Source organism: Petaurus breviceps, unplaced genomic scaffold, assembly GCF_028583685.1.
Source record: "Petaurus breviceps papuanus isolate PSGF00001 unplaced genomic scaffold, PetGlider_PUasm1.0 182, whole genome shotgun sequence".
NCBI classification, from domain to species: Eukaryota; Metazoa; Chordata; class Mammalia; order Diprotodontia; family Petauridae; genus Petaurus; species Petaurus breviceps.
The window spans coordinates 2,633,542-2,653,775 of record NW_027185786.1 but is presented as its reverse complement, the minus strand read 5'-3'; the positions used below and the strand labels follow the sequence as shown (position 1 = coordinate 2,653,775).

Here is a 20,234-nt window from a genome sequence, read left to right as displayed (position 1 = left end):
ACAGAGAGAGACAGAGACAGAGACAGAGAGAGACAGAGACAGAGAGACAGAGAGAGAGACAGAGAGACAGAGACAGAGAGAGAGAGAGAGAGAGAGAGAGAGACAGAGAGAGAGAGAGAGAGAGAGAGAGAGACAGAGACAGAGAGAGAGAGACAGAGAGAGAGAGAGACAGAGACAGAGAGAGAGAGAGGAGAGAAGGGAGAAGAAAGAGGGGAGAGGGAGAGATAGAGAAAGGGAGAGACAGAGAGAAGAGAGAGAAGAGAGAGAAGAGGAGAGGAGAGGAGGGGAGGGAAAGGAAGGGGAGGGGAGGGGAGGAGAGGAGAAGACCAGAGGGCAGAGTCACTTCTATTGACCTACTGAGTGAACCATGGTTCAGTGGCATTAGATACAATGTTTTGTCTTGTGGAGGTGAGCAGAGGCACATAGGGACCAGGAGATTAATAAGGGGACTGCTTCACCATTCCAAAGTGTAAAGTACATGTTACCTGTAATTCATAGCATCCATACTTCATCTGTCATCCATAGGATGCTCCTCTCTCCCATCCCCATACCTGCTTAATGGAATATGCTTAAATGTAAACACAATTAATATACAGTAAGTATATTATATTATAATATAATATATATGTATATATAAGTAAGTGGGTTCAACTTCTTAAAGTTCCTTCTAGCCCTGAGCCTCTGGTGATAGCTCTGTGCCCTCTGAAGTCCCTGACGGTTCTTAGATTCTATATGATTCTGCTTTCCCAAATGTGGTAAGGTTGAATGAGAAAGACATATCCCATACATTTATTTACACAATACTTTCTACTATTGAGAAAAGCTAGGAAAGAAATTTATATAATAACAAGGAGATTGTTAATATGAGCAAGTTAGAAAGACTTAAGAGCTCTAATCACTTCAGTGATCACCCACAAATCCAGGGGAACCAAAATGACGATGCACATGATTGATGGGCTCAAGATGCAGACAGACACATTTCTGGACATGGCCAGCATGGGAATTTCTTTTACTTGACCATGCATGTTTGTTACAAGGGTTTCTTTTTTCTTCTTTCCATTGTGGGTGAAGAAATGGGAAGGAGAGAAAATAAATGCTTGGAAATTGAAAAAAAAAAAAAAGAAAAACACATCTCATACTACTCAAATTCTCACATCTGTTTCCTTCTTGGATCCTAACAAGACTTCATGAAGGGGTATTGTTTTACATATGAGAAAACTGAGGTTCATAGAAATTATGACTGACTTGCCCAAGCTCACACAGATAGTTAGAAGTAGAGCATGGAGGAGAGGCCAGGCTCCTGCCTTATATATAGTTCAGGGCTTTTCCCACTGAACCATGTGGTCTCTTATCTGTGCTGCCTTATTCAGAGATAATTACAATGAAATATTAACAATGAAATCCGAAGAGGCCACTTCTAAGTGCTGGAAATGAATTATAGTTACTTTGCATAACAATCATTTCTTAACCTCAGAGATCTAACTCTATTTTCCTTCCTTTTTATTTATTTATTCATCCTTTTAAAATGTCCTCAGTTGAATTTTTGAGTACATCTATGAGGAACATATTTCTGCTTAAGTACTTGCAGCCTTTAATAATGAAAATGACTTTTCTGATTTAATAATTTACATATTTAACTTTCTCATTTTGTTTTCTATTGCCTTACATACAAAAAACTAAGAGTCAATTCTCATTTATTTATAAGGTGAGGGAGCAGAAGCAACGATGACGTTCAATAGCAGACAATATAGAAATTATTTTATTTTGACTTTAGAGTATATTTGAAGCAGAGCCATAACTAGGTATAGGTGATCAGAGTTTTGTCCTAGGGCAGCAAAATTTAATGGGTGCCACAACTTAAAATTATTTTTAAAAGATTATATAATTTAAAATATTACATTTATATCTTGCTAGTTCTTACACTCCTTTAGCAGCACAGAAACAATTAACTTAGCACATAGCAAAAACAATTAGTTAGAATCTGAAACTATCAGCAACAATTTCTCCCTAACTCTGCACCTACATTCCTTCCTACCTGCCCTGTTTTCAGGCAGTATGACCGAGCCTCTTGTACTAGTGCTGACAATCTTTTCAATCCAGTTGATATCTACCTCTTCAGTGGTCTTCTATTGTCCAGGAGTATACCCCACAGGGTTTTGTGTCCTAGGATCTTCCTACCATGTCAACTGCATTTGGCTTAATTGCTTCTTGTACTAATCTCACAAAGGAGGTGGTGTGGTTTAATAGAAAGAGAACTGGCCTCAAAGGCAGTAAGACCTGGGTTTAAATCCTGCCTCTGACACCTACTCATTGTATGACCCTGCAGGTCACTTAATTTCTCAGAGCTCTAGGCTACTTACTAAAACTATGAATTTCAGGGAAGATGCTATTCTGCTTCGGTAGAAGCAGTTCCTCACTGGGAACTCCACATACCAATGAAATCGAAGGTCTAATCTGTATCCCTATTATTTTCACAGCAGTGTTACATACACAAGAATGTTATTTGCCTTGAGGCACCAAAGTCGCTGGCCAAGGTTCTGATTATATGATTCCTATTTGGTTTATCTTCCTAGTTTTTGTTCGGCATAATTTAGTGTTCATGGTCTCACAGTATCTTAGTGTTGATGGGGACTCAGTGACCATCTAGTCCAACTTCCTACCTCTGTAGGAATGCTCTTCAAAGCACCCCTGGTGAGTGACTGCCCATCATCTACTCAAACTTGTAGTTCTGGTGAACTTATGACTTCATGGAGAATCTCATTGTTCCTTGTATCAAGCCAAAATTATCCTCCCTCTGCCTTCCCCCCTGTTGAGCATAGTTCTTTCCCCTTGATAACTCTATCTTACTTAAGTCCATTTGAAAAGGTGTGGAGTGGCTAGGTGGTGCAGTGAATAGAGCACCGGCCCTCGAGTCAGGAGGATCTGAGTTCAAATCCAGCCTCAGACACTTAACACTTACTAGCTATGTGACCTTAGGCAAGTCACAATCCCAATTGCCCTGCCTTCCCCCCTCCAAAAAAAAAAAGCTAGAAGAAATGTCTCTGTATCTCAGGCAGTAAGGGTAAAATAGATCTGAGATATCAAATTTATTACAAGTGAGCTATAAGGCCAATAACCTGCCTTCAATCAATCAGGAGTTGGACCAGGATTCCCTTTCAGTCTTCTCAGTATCACATCTCTCACAATAGTTCATGAATGCTAGGATTATAATTCCTGGAACTAGATAAACTAATATTCTTAGATTTTTTTTGAGTTTCTAAGAATTCTTTTAAATCTAGAGGAAAATTTTGTTTTGTTTTGTTTTTGCTCCTGGGATATAGAGAAAAAACAAACCATCATCATCACCAATCCCCTCCTCCCTCCCAGCAGTATAATTGTACCCTTCTGTTATGGTATCTGACCCTGCCCCATGCCATTCTTTGGAAATTACAGACACTCTCTTCTACATACAGAAACCCTCTCAAGATCTCCCACAATTAGCATGTGTTTTATCAAAAGTCCTGGACACATCCTTCCACATTGATTTAGTTACTATGATATGATGAACTCATGCATCATGCAGTATAAATGAACTTCCATAAAGAATAAGTGGCATGTTTCTTTTCCCATTGGTCAGATGAATCTGAGTTGATGGTGCAGCTTCCGGACAAGATGAGGCTGGATCTCGCTATTGATGTCAATTATGACATTGTCAGCAAGGTGGCCCTTTTTCAGGTATATTTGACTACTTCATGTAGGAATGAGTCAAAGTTTAACATCATTCATTATGCGGACTCCAATCTCTTTGCCTTTAAATCCTGGGTCCTTTCTTCTCTCCCTGTCTTGGTTTAGGGCTGTGACAGGCAGATGATTTTCGATATGCTGAAGAGGCTAAAGTCTGTCGTTTACCTGCCCAATGACTATGTGTGCAAGAAGGTATTAATTCACTCATTTGCTTTATTTATTTATTTGTTTGTTTATGTAATTGACAAAGAAGTCAGAAAGAACCATTGTGACTATGTGAAAGGGAGAATGACTTGAAAAGTCATAACTGGGATGTATAAATTGTCTACTTATAAATGTATGATAATATTAATTATTAATTATTATCATCACCACTAGTATCAATGCTTCATATTAGCATAGCTCTTTATACTTTTCAAAAATGTTGATATCTATCATCTTGTTTGATAAACCACGTGAAATAAGTAGGACAGGTATGGTATTAATAATAATAATACCCATAATCATGGCACTAGCATTTTATGCTTGAAGGTGTGCAAAATGCCTTACATACGCTATCTCATCCAACCCTCACATTTGGCATAATTATCTTATCCATTTTACAAATGCAGATGTGGAGACTCAGAAAGCGTAAAAAACCTGCTCATGGTCACACATCTAGTTAGAAGAGATGTGACCTCAAGTCAGGCCTCAGTCTTGCATGCTTGTAAGAGGAGCGAACTACCTGGGAAGCTGAGTCCAAGGGATCTCTTGAGCTCAGGAGTTCTGAGCAGCAGTGGGCTGAGCTAATTGCAGCATAAAGCACTAAGTTCTGCATGGATATGATGAACCTCTAGGGGGATGGGGGCCACTGGGTTGTCTAAGGAGAGGCCAGAAACAAAGCAGAACAAAACTGTGCCAGGGAGAGTGGAATCAGGCCATGTGGGTAACCCCCACACAACTACCTGGGTAAGATGGGGGAGACCAAATCTTGAAACTAATAAATAACTAAAATCTTGTAATAAAATTAGGATGGTGCTCAAATATAACATCAGTTTTGGGGGACAAATAGATCCCAAATATCCCCTGTAGGATTTAAGGGTCTCCCCCCAAACACAAGGACCTTTACTTTGATATTTGACATTTTGGGGACTACTTAAAGTCAAGGAATTAAAAATAATCCCTATAAGATAAAAAAGAATACTGGACTCCACTCTTTGAGTTACAAAGTGTTTATTTGCTTGAGGATGGGGAAGAAACAATCCATAGGTTTGTCCAGAGGGGTTTAATATTTGGAAGTTAAAACAATTATTGGGTTATGATGTGTAAGACCCTGTACTGAACAAGGTATGGGCAGTGGGAAAACACTCTCAGGAAACAGCCAGCACTCAAGAAGAAGATAAAGATCAAAGGCAAAAAATTCCATTTACAAATCAGATAGAGGAGTAAGACAATAAAATTTCCTCCTTTACACTGAGAATTTTTCAAAAATGATTTTGCATTTACTGACCAATAAATATTTGTTGAATGAATGAATGATACAGCCAACTCTCAATCACTTATAAGTGGGTTGATTATCTATGTTCTTCTTTTCACCATGGGTCAGATAGTTAGGGTTGAGGCATTAGGAAAACAGAGTCAGGTATGAAGGTGTGTGTGTGTGTGTGTGTGTGTGTGTGTGTGTGTTTGTGTGTGTATCTGTGCTTATGGCTCTCTTTCTATGTTCCAAAGCCAGATGCATTTTTATTGTTTTACATTCTCCATGTGGATAATTATAAATTGACCTTAAAACAGGTTAGGCACTAGGGGTCTTTGTGAAAACCAAGAAGAGGTCTGATGCAGCAGGGGTTTTTGTGATGAAAGTATCTAAACATTAGTAACTTTTGTCCTCTTTGTTTCAGGGGGAAATTGGACGAGAAATGTACATTATCCAAGCTGGACAGGTCCAGGTACTAGGCGGACCAGATGGCAAATCTGTCCTTGTGACTCTGAAAGCAGGATCTGTATTTGGGGAAATAAGGTCAGAAAGGAACTGGGGATAAGGGTGGGAAATTGGGGGAATGAGGCCAGACCTTGGGGTGGGGAGAAATGAAGGAGAGAGAGTAATTAATGAGACTAGGATTAGTGAGACCAGGGTTGAAACATTCCTACCATTTCATTGAATCTCCTTTCAATGGGGTTCTAAGAATTGCTGCCAATTGCGAACTATTTCTCTTTCCCTGCATTCCCAGAGTGGGGCTCATATTCTCTCAGCTGCTTTGATGGTTTCATGGTGGTTGAAGGGAGGGGAAGGAGAAAAGGGAAGCACCTACTCTGTGCCAGGCATAAGGCTAAGCGCTTTACAGATATTATCTCATTTGACGATTGAGCTAGCCAGGTGAGACTAAAGATTTCACAATTCCAGACCTCAATGGTTTTGCCTGCTCTCTTTATTTTATTTTTAAAAAATAATTAGCTTGTTGGCTGTTGGCGGGGGAAATCGTCGCACAGCAAACGTAGTGGCTCATGGATTTACCAACCTTTTCATTTTGGATAAGAAGGACTTGAATGAAATCTTGGTTCACTACCCAGAGTCTCAGAAGTTGCTTCGGAAGAAAGCCAGGTATGTGATTCCTTAGAAGAGTAACAGTCAGTAATTTGGATACTTATTAGAAAAACCTAAGTTGAAGAGAAAGTGCCATTCTACTTTAGTAGAGGGAGTTTCCTCTCCTGGAAGTCTCCAGTGAAATTGCAGGTTTGTCTACATTCATAAAGAATGGTTTGTAAAGAACTTTGGGATTCTACAAGAAGGAAGTAGAAATTTAAAGGTATTTTTGTTGGTTCCATATCAGAGAAGTCTATCGTGCCCTTCTTTTTCAGCCTTCAGTATTGTTGCATGTTTATGTCATGTGTTCTAATGGGGCACACCCCACAAATGCCATGCATTCCAACATGGTTCATGGCAGTGTATTGGAAGCTAGAGAGAGATGCTGTCTCTCCCTAAATCATGAGTTCCCGAGTGAAGGTGAGAGACTATCAAAACTGACCCCTTGCTATTATTCCTTCCCCTACTGGCAATACTTCCTGTAGGATCCTGGAATGAGTCACTCCTGTCCCCTTTATTATGAGAATAAAGAAGTTGTTTTAGATAATCCCCTAACATTCTATGAATGCATGAGTTTTCACCACCTTTCCCTTAAAGAGTATAAGACCTAAGGACACTCATTACTCTACCAGGCATAATTGGAATGGCGAGGTTCAGTTACTTTAGAGAATAATGTTAAGCTAATGACTACTTGAACCCTTTATAGAAAGACAAAGTTTAATATGACTTCAGCGCTTCAAAGGGAGAACTGAGTCAGAGAGGTAAAATATTTCGTACTTACCTTAATCTTTCAGTTCCAAAATGCAAAGATTCAAATTCAGTGCCAATTCAAAAAATATTAGGACAAAAGAGATAGTCAAGATGGTAGAACAGAATGAATGTTGACTTTGTCCTAAAGTTGCCAAATAGTGGAACACGGTTGATATTATTTGCTGATCCAGGGGTCAAGTGATAGCAGTTTGTATAATTTCACTGATACTTGTGCAGCCTCTTTCTGTATCATAGGAACAATGTGCCCCCATATTAGTGAAGTGCTTTGGTTATCTACTTGTACAATTTTTAATCACAAAATACAGCAGTTATGCAAGTATGCCCCTTTTCTTTTGGGTACTGAGGATGCTGGGGTGCATATGCCAGCAGGGGGGTATTTTTGGATATGACACATGGATGGGTAGAAGAGCTGGAGATGGAAAGTTTTGTCTGGAACTTGGAAAGAGTGCAGATCCCTCAGTGGGACTGAGGACTTGGTACTAGAGGGAGACACTGAATTGGTGGCAACCACAGAAGAAAGGAAGGAATTTTTTCCTTGCTTTTATTGGAGGGAGTGGTATAGCAGGGCATCACATGCACTGAGGGTGATGAGGTCACAGTAGGAGGAACAAAGCTCATGGACCTTGTTCTTGCTGGTACTGTAGAGATCGGTACAGAAGGGACTGGGTATTCCAGGGAGCCACACAGACCTGTCCACTCACTCTAAGTTAGATGGAATGCATAGATTGTGAGAGAAGGTGGGGTCAGGTAGAAGCAGCAAGGTGGTGTGATGGGGAGAGAGTTGACCCTACATTCAAGAAGACCTGAATTCAAGTACAGCCTCAGAATCTTATTAACTGTGTGACCCTGAGCAAGTCAGTTAACCTCTGTCTGCCTCAGTGTATTTATCTCTAAAATGGGAATAGAGGCAGCTAGGTGGTATAATAGATAGAGCACTGGGCCTGGAATCAAGAAGACTCATCTTCCTGAGTTCAAATCTGGCCTCAGATACTTACTAGCTATGTGACCCTGGGCAAGTCACTTAATCCCATTTGCCTCAATTTGCCAATCTGTAAAATGAGTTGAAGAAGGAAATGGCACAGGCCTCCAATATCCTTGCCAAGAAGACCCTAAATGGGGTCACAACTGAAAAATGACTCAACTCTCAAAATAGGGATAATAATAGTACCTGTCTCTCATGGATTTTACAAGGCTCAAATGGGAAAATATTTGTAAAGAGCTCTGTAAGCCTTAAAGCACTATAAAAACTCTAGCTATTGTTATTTGAGGGACTCAAGTATAAATCTGGTCTATATCTCATGCCAGAGTAAATGAAACTTTTCCTATATTCAAGCTCTTGTTTGCCCCAATGCTTGGGAGCCTTTGGGGAGAGCAAAACACGCTCTAAGTGGATGTTCCCAGAGTTGCCTTGATCCTGCACTTGAGATAGAGAGATTTTGTGAGAGATCTCTGAAAACTGCATCTTGCTCAATGTGAAGGCCCAGGGCTAAAATGACACCCAGATTACACTTTAGGGGCTGGCCCAGAATTATTGATTTGTAATGAGGAAGGGTGAGAATTCAGTTGGAGTGGGGATCTTTGACCAGGAACCTGAGGTCAGCAGAAGCATGGCCCCAGCAAGGGGATGGGCCATTGGGTAATAAAGCCTGAGGCAGCTTCCTCTGGTTATTCTCAGAATGGTCAAATGAAATGACTGAGCACAACACTTTGAAAAACCATCAAGAGTTAGATAGATGCTAGCTGTTATTATTAGTAGTTGTATCTGGCTACCTCGTGAGGATGTCTTTGAACCATACCAAGAACTTGCCACAGAGAAACTGCAGGATGGGCAGGTGTCTGATATAGAAAAATGTAGGTGCCAAAGACTTGTGTGCAGAGGATAAGTACCCTTACTTAGGAATTAGCAGTGCATCCCCAAAGAAGCTGGGCAGTATTTTGCTACGACTACAGACAAGATAATTTTGTTGTTCAATTGTTTTTAGTTGTGTCTGATTCTTGGTGACCCCATTTGGGGTTTTCTTGGCAAAGATACTGGAGTGGTTTGCCATTTCCTTCTCCAGCTCATTTTACAGATGAGGAAACTGAGGCAAACAGGGTTAAGTGACTTGCCCAGGGTCACACAGCTAGTGAGTGTCTGAGGCCAGATTTGAACCCAGGTCTTCCTTACTCCAGTCCCAGCCCTCTTTCTAGTGTACCACCTAGCTGCCCCAGACAAGATAATATAAATTTCAATTATTCAGACATCCATAGGAAGTCTCTCCTAGCCAAATAGCTACAATAACCTCTTGACCTGTCTTAGGGATGATTTTAATTGTAAAAATATGGTGGAACCAAGAAACAAAAATTCAATTCTGCATCTGATTCTCATTAACATGGAGGGACTGGTTTTCATGGAGGAAATGATGGGGACCTTGTGAGGAAAGTGATCATTCCATCCTAGAATTTTGATAGAGAAGGAGAGGAAATCAGGTCCTAGTCTGACATGTTCCCTAAAGTTTGGGCAAGCAGATTTTGAAGAGTTCACAGGAAAGACAAGTAGAGTATGATATGTTAAAATGCTTCAGAGGAAGTCGACCCAGGAGAGATGAGAGATGCTAAAAAATGAAATTCCAAAGACACTACAGAAAGCAGTTATAAAGAGGAAGTAAAGTAGGATGTGTTTGATCTACATTAGGATCAATGTGGATGCACAGGGTACTCACCAACCAACTTAGATTTTTAAATTGAATGGATGGAAGATGGAAGCCAGGGCAGGTAATAGACAAATGTCAGGAATGCTCATGGTGAGAATGAGTTGAAGCTGTTAAGGGGTGCCAAGGATAAGTATAAAAGGTTGGGTGTTTTTTTAGCTTTGTTGGGGAAAAAGGAAGATCAAAGAAGGCCTAGAACCTTTGTTTTGTGTGGATAGGTGATTCTGAATGACAATAGAGAAGAGAATAGACTGTCTTTGCCAAGAAAACCTCATGGACAGTATGGGCCCCAAGGTCACAAAGAGTTGGACACGACCCAATGACTGAACAGCAAGGGGCAATCAATAAATTAATTCAGCATTTATTATGCACTTACTATGTGTTCTAAGCACAAAGACAAAAGGGAGTCTGCTCTCGAGGAGATTGCATGCCAGGGAGACAGACGCACGTGAATGTATACAATGTACATGTGTACATGTGAATATATGACAACATGTCTACATATGGATATATAGAGACCATAAAGCGATTTTAGGAGGAGTGTCCTAGCAGCTGGATTGGGGAGGACGAAGGAAGAGCTCATAAAGAAGTTGGTGCCTGAGCTGAATCCTAAAGGAGACCAGAGATTCTGGGAGGCAGAGGGAGGACATTCCTAGCAGGAGGGACAGCCTGTGTAAAGGCATGGGGATGGGAGATGGTGCTTTGTGTGTGTGGAATATTAAATAGGTCAGCATGACTGGAACGAAGAATCTGGGGGGGTGGCATTAAAGTATAATGAGTCTAGAAAGGTAGGAAAGAACCAGGTTGTGAAGCTTTAAACATCAAACAGAAGAGTTCACATTTGATCTTTGATGCAACAGAGTCCTGGACACCTAGGTCTTTGGTGAAAAGTAATCATTCATTTGCTCAAGTAAGACCTTGAGCCTTCCTGAGAATTGTGAAATATTGACTGGGAGAGAGGTTGGGGGGCAGATGGGGACATCCTTCCTAGGAAAACAAATTATGTGCATTTCATATCAATGGTGTGTTGGAATTGGACGCAACCTTTGGACCACAGACTGTCAGGGCTGGAAAACAACTCAGAACTCTTCCAGTTTCTGTCATTGGATCACAATTTCTCTTGTTAAAAGGCACTGGTGACCATAGCAAAGGACCTTCAGTTTTAACAAATTATTTTGGTAGACAGTAGATGTCTGTAGGAGCCTGATTATCAAATTTATTCATTAGGAGTGCTTACTTATTAAACACTAGTCTAGATTTTCCCCTGCCCTATGTCCTTAATGATAGATACCCTTTAAACACAGTTCATGGAAGTCTTTGTTGGCAATGGGTTGCAATAACCCCCCCCCCCCATGTTGCTTTCCATTGTCGTCCAGTCTTATAGAGAGCGGAGGGATGACAGGTGTGCAGCCTAAATGTTTCCCTGGCAACCATACAATATTAAAGAAATCAGAGGAAAACTTCCAGTGTTTGGTTGGGTGGGTTCTCTGTGGAGTATTGACATGGATGGAAAGATTCAGACACAATGAGAAGGCAATGGTTCACTCATGGTCTGGACCAGTGAGAATGCCAACATCCGCGAGGCTGTATTTATGATACAAGCCTATATTTCACTTGGTCCTTAGCCAAACCATTTCTTCCATACCTGGAATATATGCAAACATTTCCTAAAAAAAATTCCCTGCTGATCTCGGGGATTCGTTTCTGACAATATCTTCCCTTTGTATTTCTCTGGATGAGAGTGATGCTCTGAATCATTGTTGTCTTTTGTAGGAGGATGCTAAAAAATAACAACAAGCCCAAAGAACCAAAAAGCGTGCTCATTCTTCCTCCGAGAGCTGGGACTCCAAAACTCTTCTCTGCTGCTTTAGCCGTAGCAGGAAAGATGGGAGGGAAGGGAGCAGCGAGAGGAGGGAAGCTCGCCCATCTGCGAGCAAGACTGAAAGAGCTCGCGGCGCTAGAAGCAGCCGCCAAGCAGCAGGAAGAACTGGAGCAGGTGAGCATGGGACTGGGCTACCTTGACTATGACCTTGACCTTGACTTGACCTTGGTCTGACCGTGGGGTCTAGGAGCTGTCTGGTATGAATCTAGGCATTCATAGCATTAATTTCCACTACATTAGTTTAGCATGATCCTCTTATGATACAGAGAAGACTTGATTTTTTTTTCTATTCTTTAATATAATACTTAGGAAAATTAAGATTCCCCACAATATAAAGCCTGTTTGCAGAAACAGTAAAATTGATTGTCAGTCCCCTCCCTGTCCCACTCCTCCTTTGCATCACCTTCAACCTGAAGGGTATTCTAGAAGTGCTCCTTTCTAGCCTCGGGTCTTCTTTTGGTGATCTGATGCCAAGATCAATCAATCAATAAGCATTTATTAGGCATCTGCTGTTTATCAGGCACTGTGCTAAGAGCTGGGGATACCAAAAAGGGCAAAGAACAGGATGCTAATTAGCATTACTGTGCTAATTATGGCTGTGGGTTTAGGGTCAAGCAATACTTAAAGGTGTTTTGAATATAATGTAATCCAATTTCAAGATTCTTTCCTCGAGGTAGGGTTTGTTGTACTTCAGGAACAACACATCAATTTTAGCTTTGACTGGAATTAAATAAAAGTATGGTAATTGATTATTTTTCTTCATCATAGAAACCTATTTCCCCTTTGTTTTAGGGTATTTTATTGCACATAGGGAAGCATCTTAATCTAAACCCTTAGACCTTCGACTAAAAATAAATTGCCAAGATATTTAACAACCTGCTTCACAGGTTAATCATCATCATCATCATCATCATCAACAGTTAGATGAAAGGGTCATAAGACTTGTATGAAAAGGTTCAAAGAAACCAATACTTCACTTTAAAAAGAGAATATCTTGGCACTATTTGTTTTATTACCTTTAAGCCGACTTTTCATAGTTACTGAAATCAAGGGAATTTATGCATAGTCCTGAATTAGAACTTGGCTCACAAGAATATTCTATTCAGTTAAGATCTCTTGTAATTGCCCTTGATTTTTCTCTACAGCTCTAGAATACACACATTTTGCCTTTCATTTTATTATTTCCAGGCCAAGAGTTCTGCTGCCTCAGCAGCCCCAGAGAAACCAGAATCAGCAGCCCCAGAGAAACCAGAATCAGCAGCTCCAGAGAAAACAGAATCGGCAGCTCCAGAGAAACCAGAACCAGCAGTTCTGGATGAACCAGGATCAGCAGCTCCAGACGGACCAGAATCAGCAGCTCCAGACGGACCAGAATCAGCAGCTCCAGAACCATCAGCTGGACCAGAACCAGCTGTTGCAGATCCACCAGATGCCCATCCTCCGTCATCATCCTCCCCCAAGAAATCAGAAGGAGATGATGGGGAAGTTGTGTCCGAAAGTACTGATCACTCTGTCAGGATTCGCATGAGCCCTCCTGCCCCAGAGAGTGATGAACAGATTCTTTCTGTAGAAATTCCAGAAAAGAAGGATGACAAGTGAAATTCACCCCATTCTAGTTCCTAGAAGGCCACCCAACATCTGGTCCTCTGATATTCTAACTGGCTACCTACACTTCCCTATCTAAGCTAGAGAAATTTTTTTTTTTTACTTTCAACAGTTTCTAATTTCCAGTTATCAGCCACAAACTTCGCTAACAAAGCTATGCTCGATAGGGCTCAGTTTGCCTTTTCTTTGTCCTTAGCTTACAGGGCTAGTATCTTAGAAATGAAGATCATAACCTCTTTAAGAGAGATGCCACCCTGTAAGGCCAGATTCTACTGATCTCCTCTGCTATTTACTTTCCCATTAAATACTTGGTCAACAGTCTCACCACCAGATTTTTTTTTCATTGAGGGATTCACAGAATCATGCTCATTGATTTTTTAGCACCAGTGATTCATCAGTAACTATTTTAATAAACGATAAGGGTCTCCTATCCCCAGTAAGAGGGCAGCTAGATGGTTCAGTGGATAGAGTGCCAGGCCTGAAGTCAGGAAGACTGGCAAGTGATAGAACTGAGATTTAAACTTCAATCACTCAACTCCAAGTGGGATTTTTTTCTCACAGATCATGCAGCTTCACTAGTGTGTATGTATGTATACATCAGTTAGGTGGCACAGTAGATACAGTGCCAGCCTGGAGACAGGAAGACTCATCTCCCTGAGTTCAAATCTGGCCTCAGATACTTACTAGTGTCTGACCCTGGCCAAATCACTTAACTCTGTTTGCCTCAGTTTCCTCATCTGTAAAATAAGCTGAAGAAGGAAATGGCAAACCACTCCAACATCTTTGCCAGGAAAATCCCAAATGGGGCCATGAAGAGTTGGACACGACTGAAATGACTGAAAAACAATCCCCAATAGGAATTATTGAAGCATACTGTCTGGAACAGCCCACACCCATGTTAATACATTAGTTCTAGGTATGTTTTAAATAATGAAACACATACATGTTCAAATGTATGTACACACACACCTACATACATGCACAGAGTCTATTTACCAGAGGGATAGAATGGAGGATGTGATCATAGACAGGGAAATTAAGAATGAATAAGTGTGTTGATTTCACCCTCAGGTGATTTCCTCCCTATATCGTGGGAGGATGATGTATGTGGTCCAGTTCAGTGACTTTTGGCCTCAAACTTGTTGAGGACCGTTTTTTAGAAAATTAGTTTTAGAAATAGAGAATATATTTTTCTTTATATAATAGAGAGTATATCTTTCTTTCTTTTATTTATATACATAAGTATATGTTAGCACTCATCTTCCCACCTAATTATATCACAAGGCTATTCTAATTTACCCAGATCATTAGAAATTGAAATAGAGCCAGTGACACTGACAGTGATGGGTTAAAGGTTCTAACATTTAGGACTCTACTATGGAAAAACAGCAAGACCTGGGTCTGTATGTTGCTTAGCTCTAGGGATGAGGATAGCTTCTAATAATAAAAGCTCACATTTTGGAGGTGCTTTGATTTACAAGGAGCACTTAGCTCGTAACAACCTGTGAGCTAGGTAGAAAAGTATTATTATTGTTACTCAGTTTTTATAGATAAGAAAAGCTAGATGATTGTTTAAGGTCATGTAACTGCCTAGTGATAGAACAGAGATTCAAACTTAGATCATCTGACTCTAAGTGGGATTTTTTTTCTCACAAGATCATGTAGTCTCACTAGCATTCATAACGTGTGAAAGAAAAGTCTCACTTGGGACTTACAGCTTGGAAGAAAATAATCCATTTAAATGAAAGCAAAATTTCTTTGAGAAGGTCATGTCACAAGCACGAGTCAAGAAATTGAAAAGGACAATGCTGATGGCTGTGATCAGCATAAATAATTTACTAAAAATGATCTGTATTAGAGCATTCCTGCCTGCATGAGTGCCCCAAATATGGAGCTTATAATCCATTATCAATTTAAGGTGGAAAAAGGAGAGAGAGAGAGAGAGAAAGAGAGAGAGAAGAGACATAGAGAGACAGAGACAAACAGAAGAAGGAGGGGGAGAGAGAGACAGAGAAGAGACAAAGATACAGGAGAGAGACAAAGAGACATAGGAAGGAGACGAGAGAGAGAGAGAGAGAGAGAGAGAGAGAGAGAGAGAGAGAGAGAGAGAGAGAGAGAGAGAGAGAGCACCAGCAGTAGTCTTGAACTGCTTGCAGTAAACAGTAATCATATTAATCATATTTGATTTTCATTTATGCCTTAGTCTAATTTGTAGCTAGCCGTGTGATTTAACATAACTTCTGTGCCCAATTCAGCATCTACCCTCAAATATTCCATTTGAATTATGTAATAACCCACCTTGAGCTTCGTGGGAGAAAATCAGGATCTTGGAAGGGAGGAGTTAACTCTAAATTGGACTATTTATTTTCGACTGATTTAATTAAAATCAAATGCTTCCTAGCTATCCCATTTTAAAATACAAAAAAAATACTTTATCAATAGCATTATGAAAAGATTGAAGTTGGGGGAGTGGAAGTAAGTGATTTGAAAACACTTTTATTTGTTTAAAAATATCTATCTATTAAGTGCAAGGTACTATAGGGGGATGCAAAGAGTGAGATGTCACTGTTCTCATGGAACTTTCTGTCAATCAGAGAACATGAGCATGTGCATGCGTACATATGCATGTGCGTGTGTAGATATAGAAAATTAAATATGTGAATGCAATGAAGTACAAACAATCCTGAGATTACATTCAGTTGTGGGGGAATTAAGGAAGGTTTCATTTAAGTTAAACAGGAGGATCCATGGAGAACGGTATTTTAGATGCAAAGGCACAGAGGTGGGAAAGGCAGAGCACATGTTCAGGTAAGAGAAAACATTCTAGTTTGGCTGCCGCAGAAGAGGCCAGAATAAGGATGACAAGATAGGTTGGGTCCAAATTCTAGAAGACCTTGGGTATCAGATTAAAATGTTTATTTGATAGGTAATGGAGAGCAATGGAAGGGGTGTGTGTGTGTGTGTGTGTGTGTGTGTGTGTGTGTGTGTGTGTGTGACCTGATCAGAATTAAGTGTACCTTAAAAAGATAAAATAGACATTTGTGTAGCCCCTGCCATGGGTAGAAGCATTGTTCTAGGTGCTATGGAAGATTAACATGGCAGGAGTATGTATGAATGGCCTGGGGATGATTGGGGGAGGCAGTAGGAGCAGAGGGATGACCAGTTAAGAGGCTCATAAGAGCAAGGTAATGAGGACTTGGACTAAAGTGGTATCTGTGATAATGGGGTGAAGAGGGTGAACATAAAAGATACTCTGGAAAAGTGAAAGATGTGAGGATCAAAGGGGGGCAGAGAAGGAGCAGGGCCAAGGAAATGAGGAGGAAAGGGTGGAAAATGAGGGAGAGGAAGACTTCTAAGTGAAATCTCAGCAAGTAGGAGGCAAGATCACGTGTGGAAAATAAGGGAGCCAGACGTGCCAGGACAGTTGAGCAAGATGGAAAAAGGGTGAAACAGCTTCTGTAGGGAAGGTAGATAAGAGGAATAGACTGCCAAGCAAGACGGAAGATTGGGGAGGTGGAATCTACCTTGGAAACAATTAGCCTGGTTTTTGTCTTTTTCCACCTGGGTATGGAAATGTTTGCTCATCCAGATAACAGCAACATATTAATGTCCTTATTTTTTCCACCTACCTTATATAATTAACAGGAGGAATGATTTCAAGCTGGCATAAATCTTTTTAAGTACAAAGGTAGAGAGATGATTAGAGTTCATTGTAAATCGCCTTTTGGCATTTTCCATTTCATTTCAAGTATTCATCATTTTAAATGTAGGGATGATTCTAAAATATGAAAAGTCTGGGTTATATACAGATTCCCCCCTCCCCTCCACTATTACCTTTTACTTGCACCTATAGCTTCATCATGATCAGAACAAAATACATTTGAAGACTGACAAACCTAGTTAAGGCTCAATTATACTTTTGGGTGACGGCAAAGCAAGTTTCAAGTCCATCTTCATTGTGAGCTCTTTGACATGGAAACTTTTGATATACATTTGCTTATCCTTTAAGATTCCAATTCTGTAAATATCCTCGGACAGTGTCTCATATAAAGCCATCTTACAGTTCCCAAGAAAGTTATTTGGGGGAAAATACATTTTAAAATGAGACCAGCCACATCCTTGTTTTGCTCAAATATCCCCTTATACCTGAGCCATTTCAAGAACTGCAGATATGACACAAGAGAAATGGGAGGTTATCACTGTGCTTTATACACCATATGCCTGGAACAGGGTCTTTATTGAGTGCTGCAATTAAGCTTTTTTTTAAAGCGTTTTCTGCATTTTGGTAGAATTATGCAGTAGCTTTTTACTATATGAATATTTTAAATAAACTAAACCACAAAATTTTAAAGTTTAAATCTGAAAATGGGCTTGACAATTAATATCTTAGTGGTTCACTAATGTATATGAATGACTGGGAAGGCCTTTGATTACAATGGCTTCCAAAGCTAAATATATTTTAATCAAAGTATTTAGAACAATATTCTTGGCTTGTGGATTCATTTCAGAAATTGATTGTGTATGGCAGATGAGTGAAACATATTAAAGATGTTTGGGAAAATCTCATGCCTATGTTTTGTTTTGTTTTTTTGTATGATGGGAAACCAAGTTTTAAGTATATTTTCACTGTGACCTCCTATTGAAAAAAAATCATTCTTCCTTCCTCTCTCCTTCCTTCCTTCTTCCTCTTGCCTTCTTCCCTCTCTTTTTCCTTCCTTATTTCCTTCTTTTCTCCCTCACTCTCTCTTCCTTTCCCTTTTTCTTTCCCTTTTTTCTTTTTCTTCCTTTCCCCCTCCCTCCCTTTCTTCCTTCCTCTCTCCTTCCTTCCTTCTTTCTTTCCTCTTGACTTCTTCCCTCTCTTTTTCCTTCCTTATTTCCTTCCTTTCTTTCTCCCTCACTCTCTCTTCCTTTCCCTTTTTCTTTCCCTTTTTTCTTCCTTTTCCCCTCCTTCCCTTTCTTCCTTCCTCTTCTCTTCTCTTTCCTTTCCTTTTCTTTCCCTTCCCAGTAGCAGGAACCACATGGATACTCTGTTGCTCTTGCTTATCTTTCTAGATCCCAACTCAACGAACTATGTATTCTGTTTGGTCAAGTCCATCACTTTATGACTCTTTTTAGAGTTTCCTTGGCAAAGATACTGAGTGGCTTGCCATTTCCTTCTCTAACTTATTTTACAGATGAGGAAACTGAGGCAAACAGGGTCAGATCACTAATAAATGTCTGAGACCTGGCCAGAAACCCTGAGGGTCTTCCCCTCCCAGTTTGATGTTTCTTTTTTTGAGTAAACAGACTAGGTAATGTTTCGCCTCATTTCTTACTTAGTCTTAAATCACTGAATGGGTGTTGCCTTAGACAAACTGAGATTTGGCAAAGACCTTAGCTTAAAAAGGCTAATATCTCCTACTGCATCCAGGGCCACCTCCAGCCATCTGGACCTATATCTGCCACTGGACCCAGCTGGTTCATGAGCAGAGAGAGAGAAGTTGGTGACTTTGTGCAGCACCGCTTCACTTAAATTCAATTCACTCGAAAGTCAAACCATCACTCTCCTGATGTCGCTGGTTCTCTTCAAGAATGAAGGACAAACAATATCTGAGGCCAGACTTGGGCTCAGCAAGCTGAGTCCCTAACTCCAGGCCCAGTACTCCATGAGCTATGACGCCTCCTAGCTGCCCCATTTAGCACATAGAGACCATTCTGGCTGGCCCAGCTTCAAGTTGGTTTGGTGCTACCATATGCTTCTGTTGGAGTTCTCCAAGCATTGCTTTCCTTGATTCCCATACTTAAGAACTCGCTGCCTCAAGTCTCTTTCCACTCCAGTCCAATGTCTCTCCTCCCTTTCCTAACCCATCCCATCTCCTCAATAAACTGCAGGGTCAAATATGAAATCCTCTCTGGCTTTCAAAGCCTTGTTTAACCTGGCCCTTCCTATCTTTCCAGTGTTCCTACCCATGCTTCCATCCCTGCCCCCTTACTCTGTGATCCAATGACATTGATTTCCTTGCTATTCCTCATTCAAGACTCTCATCTCCCGCAGCGGGTCATTTTCACTGGCTCTTCCCCATGTCTGAAATTCTCTTCCACTGCATTTCCACCTCTTGACTTCCCAGGCTTCCTTCAAATGTCAGCTAGTCCTGCCTTCTATAAGAAGCCTTTTCTTATCCCCCTTTATTCTAATTCCCTGTTGATTGTCTCCAATTTCTGCTATCTGTAGCTCTTTTGGACACAGTTGCTTGTATGCTGTCTCCCCATCAGACTGAGAGTTCCTTATATCTCACGCAGTGCCTGGAATGAAGTAGGTGCTTAATAAATGCTTGTTGACTTGACTTAGGAATCTATAGACATTGCCTTTTGGCAAATCCAAGCCCCTAAGCCTGTCCTTCAAGGCTTGTCTCCAAAGGGTCCCTTCAAAATCACTAACCTCATTTTTTATTCTCTCTTACCTGAACTGTCTGGGTTTACCATTCTGGATCCCAACAAGAATATGATCAGGTTTTCTTTTTTGCCCAGTGCCTCTATGCTTAGTAATGCCTTTTCTTTCTCTGTGTTAACCTCTTTCCTTCTCTCCTCCCAAGCCTATTAAAAAATGACCTCCCCCAGCTTCCAGTGATTGATTCCCACCATCATGTAATCATTGTTCTTTCTCATATGATCATTCACATGTTGCTCTGAAAAATATCTTCATGTGTTTATTCTTAGCTCTCCAGTGACTAGGCAAGCCATTAGGTCCTCAAGGAATCTGTCATCGGTGATTTTTGCTTTTGGTCCTGGAAAATGTACACATAGATAATGCTCGATGGCTCGTTGGCTGAAATTTGAAATGGGCTTTCTTTTCTTTGGCAATTCATGCAGCTTTCCCTAGTGCATTAAATTTAAACTTTGTTCATTCCAACCAGAGTTCATTAAGCACTTACTCCTTGTGAAAAGAAGGCACTGTGCTAGGGCCTGGGGAAACAAAACAGGTGGAAAGTCATCCCTACTTTGGAACCTATATTCCATTCTT

General features: G+C 40.5%; 1 protein-coding gene across 1 annotated transcript in view; it reads left to right on the top strand.

The window, feature by feature from the left end:
* Positions 1–15,687, top strand: part of CNGB1 (cyclic nucleotide gated channel subunit beta 1) — a 77,580-nt gene extending 61,893 nt beyond the window's left edge. The window contains exons 15-20 of the mRNA XM_069087590.1: positions 3,617–3,714; positions 3,832–3,915; positions 5,604–5,722; positions 6,158–6,304; positions 11,521–11,743; positions 12,818–15,687. Coding sequence (XP_068943691.1) covers positions 3,617–3,714; positions 3,832–3,915; positions 5,604–5,722; positions 6,158–6,304; positions 11,521–11,743; positions 12,818–13,228 — 1,082 coding nt within the window. The 3' untranslated portion in view covers positions 13,229–15,687. The remainder of the gene's footprint in view (positions 1–3,616; positions 3,715–3,831; positions 3,916–5,603; positions 5,723–6,157; positions 6,305–11,520; positions 11,744–12,817) is intronic.
* The last annotated feature ends 4,547 nt before the right edge of the window (positions 15,688–20,234 follow it).